General features: G+C 46.5%; 1 protein-coding gene across 2 annotated transcripts in view; it reads left to right on the forward strand.

The window, feature by feature from the left end:
• The window catches only part of LOC122551182 (sialidase-3-like), a 5781-nt gene extending 595 nt beyond the window's left edge, over positions 1-5186 (forward strand). Inside the window, exons 2-3 of one of the 2 annotated variants that reach the window (XM_043692821.1) lie at positions 1472-1679; positions 4105-5186. In XM_043692821.1, coding sequence (XP_043548756.1) covers positions 1482-1679; positions 4105-5106 — 1200 coding nt within the window. In that variant the 5' untranslated portion in view covers positions 1472-1481 and the 3' untranslated portion in view covers positions 5107-5186. Of the gene's footprint in view, positions 1-1216; positions 1680-4104 lie in introns of those variants that run through there. The other variant, XM_043692820.1, reaches the window with a different exon arrangement.
• The last annotated feature ends 457 nt before the right edge of the window (positions 5187-5643 follow it).

Here is a 5643-nt window from a genome sequence, read left to right on the forward strand (position 1 = left end):
ACTTGCCAGCTCGTATACTCAATACCCCGTACAATGAAGGCAAGCATACCATATGCCTTCCTGACCACTCTATCCACCTGTGCAGCCACCTTCAGGGTACAATGGAGCTGCACTCACAGATCTCTCTGCCCATCAACTTTTCCCAAGGCTCTTCCGTTTATAGGAGAAAGTGAGGTCTGCAGATGCTGGAGATCAGAGATGGAAATGTGCTGCTGGAAAAGCGCAGCAGGTCATTCCTGAAGAAGGGCTAATGCCCGAAACGTCGATTCTCCTGTTCCCTAGATGCTGCCTGACCTGCGCTTTTCCAGCAACACATTTCCATCTTCCGTTTATAGTAAAGTTCTTTCTAGAATTAGACTTCCCAAAATGCATCACCTCACATTTGCCTGGATTGAACTCCATCTGCCACTTCTCCGCCCAACTCTCCAGTCTATCTATATCCTCCTGTATTCTCAGACAGTCCCCTATGCTTTTTGCTACTCCACCAATGTTTGTGTCATCTGCAAACTTACTGATCATACCAACAATGCCCTCTTCCAGATCATTTATGTGTATGTGTGGTGCTCGCTCAGCGCTGACCTTTTACATTACATTGTGATGTGAAGGTGTCTTTGTTGCTGTGTTAAACTTGTTAGAAATGAGGAAAAATGTTGTTTTTGCAGATATAGAAAAAGCATACAAAAAAGGGGTACAGCAAGAGAACTATTAACTCTGCAAGTATTTAGGGAATAGTATCTCTACTTTTCATTGTATAATTGTGGTTAATTAAAAACTAACATTGGTGTATAATTATTATAGCAAATAAGTTCTTTTTAAAAATTATGTTTTCAGCAAAAAGCTGAGATAACCGAAATGTTTGCGCTATACAAAATGATACAAGTTAATGAAATATCCGAGAATGGAATGTACCAGCAGAATTGATACAAAATGTTAAACCAGATCTTGATGTACTGTCGACAAAATGATGTGTGTGTCATCACTTACAGAAAGGAAGGTGGCCAACCTGGGGAAGGGGGCAATGGGCGTGGGGCATAGATGGGCAGAGGCAAAATACTGAGAGAGATTGGGGAATGCAGGAGTCGGGAGGGGTGACCTCACGCAGCTCAAAAGTATAACTGTGTAGTAGTTTGAATAATCATCACTTCAATTGCTTTTTGCAATTGGGGTCCTTTCTTGCAAGATCGTAGAATAAATTGTCTTGTTTCCAGCTTTGGTGGTCTCGTCTAAATTTTATTGAATTTTGTTTCTAACAAACTGGCCACGGAGCAGGTCGCCGTGTGCGTGATGTCTGTTCCAGAGCTCCTTCCTGGTGATAGTGGCTGTGAACAGTTAAAGAGCAAGAGAATTGATAAACAGATTAAAAGAGCCAAATGGAGACTTTTTCTGAGGCAGTACCCTGTATCATTTTAATTGCTTACTGACACATTTTAAACATGCAGAAAATATTCTTTTTCTGTGTTGTTTGTTGTAGGTCCGTAATTATGCCAGCTGACCAACATCCAAGTAGAATTACCTTGTTTAAGAGGGAGAAGGATACTGTATACCGCATCCCCTCACTCCTCTACCTCAAGGAACACAACATTTTTTTAGCCTTTGCAGAGGAACGAACATCATTCCACGATGTGGATGCAAAGCGTCTGGTGATGAGGAGAGGCTCGTTTATCAGAGGAACAGTGAAGGTATGCATCGTCCACAATCAAGATGGTGTCCTAATCATCTCCCTCATCCACCGTCCGGACACGCCTTGGCGTGCCCATTTGCCACCGGGCGGTGGGGATCCCCAGTGGAGGGCTCTCTACGCGGGAGTCCTCCCCCTTTCTCTCGGAGATCTGGGGTGGAGTATGCTGCACGCAGCAGTCCCCTGCAACCGCACATTGCGGTGGTTCACGGACTCCCAGCCCAACTGCTTGTTCTGTGGTGCTGTGGAGTCAGTGGACCACGTGTATATTGGGTGTGGGCGTCTGCACTCTCTTTTTGATTTTCTAAAAAAACCTTCTCTCATTTTGGCTGCACTTCAGTCCCACGCTCCTGATCTTCAGGCACCCGGTACGGAGGAGGGAGGGCAGGTCTGAAGACCTCCTCGTGGGTCTGCTCCTGGGCCTGGCCAAACTGGCCATCAACAGGTCCAGGCAGCGGGCCGTGGAGGGGGTCGCCCTTTGATGTGAAGGGCAGTGCTTGACACTGACCACTCGGGTGTTTCCTTCCTTCCTGGTGGTGGAAATTGGGAAAAAATAAATAAATAAACAGAAGTGTTACACATGCTGTTCACTCTGAGAGCTGGCTCTGAGGGAGCTGAATTAGTGTCAAGGACTCTCCACGTGTAAATAAAGGAAAGAAAAAGAAAAGATGTTGTCTTAATCAGTTCAAAATGGCACAGGAACGTTTTGAAACAAAGAGAAAAAATGGACTGAATACCTTCTAGCCAATGCCCAGACACCCCATCCCTGCATATGTCCTGTCCCACTGGCAGGACAGAACCATTAGAGATGGTGGCACAGTGGTAGTCAGTTAGTGAGGGAGTTGCTCTGGGAGTCCTCACTATTGACTCCATGAAGTTTCCTGACACTAAGTCAAACATGGTGGCATAGATGGGTTTGTATTTGGTTTAGTCAGCCTGGGGCACAACCCTCTGTGGACAGTTTGAGAATTGAATTCTGTTTTAAAAAGCTGTAAATAAAAATCTGATCTCAGAAGCTGGTTCACTGATAGTTTTCAGGGAAGGATACCTGCTGTCCCTCTCCCAGCCTGGGTCTATGTGTGTGTCTAAAGCATTGAACAGTTCGGAAGTGACTTTGTGGGACTCACCGTCACCTGCTTAAGTCTGATTTGAGACTGGCAGAAAATGCTTACCTTATCAACTGGTTCTACATCCGTTTTTTTAAAAAAATTAAAATTTCCAAAGCGCACCCTGAAATTTCTTAGCTCAGTAAATATCCAAAAACGCAGCAATCACCCTCAGACCGACGACTGGAGCAGTTACAAAATATGGGCTGGCTTTGTCCTAAAAAAAATAAAATCAACCTGGCTCAGTTTATACCCTCAGGGGTTAGGCAGGTTCCTACCCTTGCCCTGCCTGGCATTCCGTAACTCAAGGTTTAACACCGTGAAGTGACACCGTTTTTTTTGCAGTTCATGTGAAAGGAGGTTCAGCCCCAGTTTTTCAGGGTAACTGAGAAGGGCAATGAATGCCAGTGTTGTTAGGATCATGTTTTAGGCCAGGGCCCCTCAGGTTAAACCTGAGCAATGGTCTCGCATTAAACATCCCATTGTGGTTCCAGATTCCTTAAGCAATGGCATAGGAGGTCAGTTAATACACACAAGTACTAATTTAACAATCTGTCCTTGATATAATTGGGTTTCAATCCCTGTTTACCCCACAGACAGCATCCCCCACAAAACCTCACATAAATACCTTCCCTGTCCTCCCTCAACAATAACAAGCAGATGAGGCAACTGGGAATTAGGAACACTGATCACAGGAAGGGCGAGGAGAGAGATTGGAGAAGGAGAATATTGTAGTAATCATAGAGAAGGAGAGAAAAATCAGAATGAAGAGGAGATCAGAGATCAAGAGAGATGAGAGAGAGTGACGAATTAAGAAAGATTGGAGAGGAGAGAGATCAGAAAGAGCAATCAAAAAGGAGAGAGATCAGAAATGAGTGATTGGAGTGAGGGGAGACAAAGACATTGGAGAAAATAGAAATTAGGAGATGGAATTTGTGAGATCAGAATTGAAACTGAGATTGATTGGCCTGGGAAGAGAGAGATTGGAGGCTGGGGGTTAAGAATGAGACGGGGAGGGTGGGGAGATATCTCTGGCAGCATGATCACTGGGGTTGGGTGTATTTGGGGAATTGTGAATTTGACAGAAATGTGGGTGAATGGCAGCTGCTGAAGGAGTTTATTGTGGAAGGGTTGACACTGATTGTTGCAATGTGCTCACAACAGCCTGTGATAACAATGCTGGCTGTGGCAGATTAACCAACTGTATCCCCTACCCAGCCAAACTCCTTTGAGCTCAATCCTGACTGCTTCAGCCCACTTTACCTCTGCACCGTCTGTGGAAAGAGCTGTGTCTGATCTTGTTGTGTTTTTGGTTCCTAGTGGAAGGACATGATACCACTGAAGATGGCCATGCTGCCTGGGTATCGGACAATGAACCCGTGCCCAGTGTACGAGCGGAAGTTTGGAGTGATTTACTTGTTCTTCACCTGCATCAAGGACGGTGTCACAGAGCAGCAGCAGATCTGGTGGGGTAAGAACGTGGCCAGGCTGTGCTATGTGCTGAGCCGAGATGCTGGAGCCAGCTGGACACAGCTGACAGATCTGACTGACACAGTCCTCGACAGCCGGCTCTGCCAATGGGCCACCTTCGCGGTGGGACCCGGTCATGGTGTGCAGACACAACAAGGGAGGCTCATCATCCCTGCTTATGCCTACATCATCAGCCGGAGATGCTGCCTGATCCCGCCTAAATTCTTCACACGCCCGCACTCTTTCTACTTCTACAGTGACGACAGTGGAGACAACTGGAAACTGGCAGAACCAATAACGGAGTGCCCAGCAGTGGAGTGTGAGCTGGCAGAGATTACCATCACTGACAGCTACCATCTACTGTACTGCAATGCCCGAACACAAAGGAGGCACAGAATGGAAGCATTGAGCCTGGACCCTGACCACTTTGAAATTGTCCGCTTGGCGCAGGGACTGCCAGAATCGAAGGATGGCTGTCAGGGCAGCGTGGTGAGTTTCCATCACTCAAACCCAGTCACCGTTTCATCCAGCAAGTCAAAACCTGGGCAGACTGGCACAGTGGTTGAGATGTCCTGGCTCCTGTACACTCACCCAACAGGTGAACCTTGCTGTTTTTATCACAAACGCAATCGGACTAACCTGGGCGTCTACATCAACCTGATGCCCCTGAAGCCTAAACAATGGTATGGACCATGGATCATCCAGGCTGGACCTAGTGGTTACTCTGACCTGGTGTACCTTGATGGGATGGGAATCTTTGCTTGTTTGTACGAATGTGGTATCTCCAAATCCTGGGAACAAATTGCTTTCTGTCTGTTTACCATCGATGAGGTAATGGAAAATATCTTTTAATCGCATAGCCATTATAAGATTGACAGAAAGTGAGGACTGCAGATGCTGGAGATCAGAGCTGAAAATGTGTTGCTGGAAAAGCGCAGCAGGTCAGGCAGCATCCAAGGAGCAGGAGAGGGCTTATGCCCGAAACGTCGATTCTCCTTCCTCGGATGCTGCCTGACTTGCTGCGCTTTTCCAGCAACACATTTTCAGTTAAGATTGACAGAAGGCCAATTGTTGCACTGCCTTCTAGAAGTAACGTCCATTTGGAAATAGCCCTCCATGTCCCAAGTATTAATATGTGGGCCACGTGAGAGTGAGTGCCTGTGACAGAGTCGGGGGCTATGTGTTTGTGTTTGAACTGGAGGAATGTGTGCACACAAGAGTCGGACATGTGTTAGGGTTAGGGTGAGTTTTAGGTTGGTGTGTCAGAGGTTTGGACATGTATGTGTAAGTTGTTTGGGTGTTTGAGAGTTGTGGGGAAATATGATTTGGGTGTGAGAAGGTTAGGGGATGTGGGTTTTTGAATTGGAGGGGTGTGCAAGAGAGACAGTT

This window comes from Chiloscyllium plagiosum, chromosome 6 (assembly GCF_004010195.1).
Source record: "Chiloscyllium plagiosum isolate BGI_BamShark_2017 chromosome 6, ASM401019v2, whole genome shotgun sequence".
Classification (NCBI taxonomy): Eukaryota; Metazoa; Chordata; class Chondrichthyes; order Orectolobiformes; family Hemiscylliidae; genus Chiloscyllium; species Chiloscyllium plagiosum.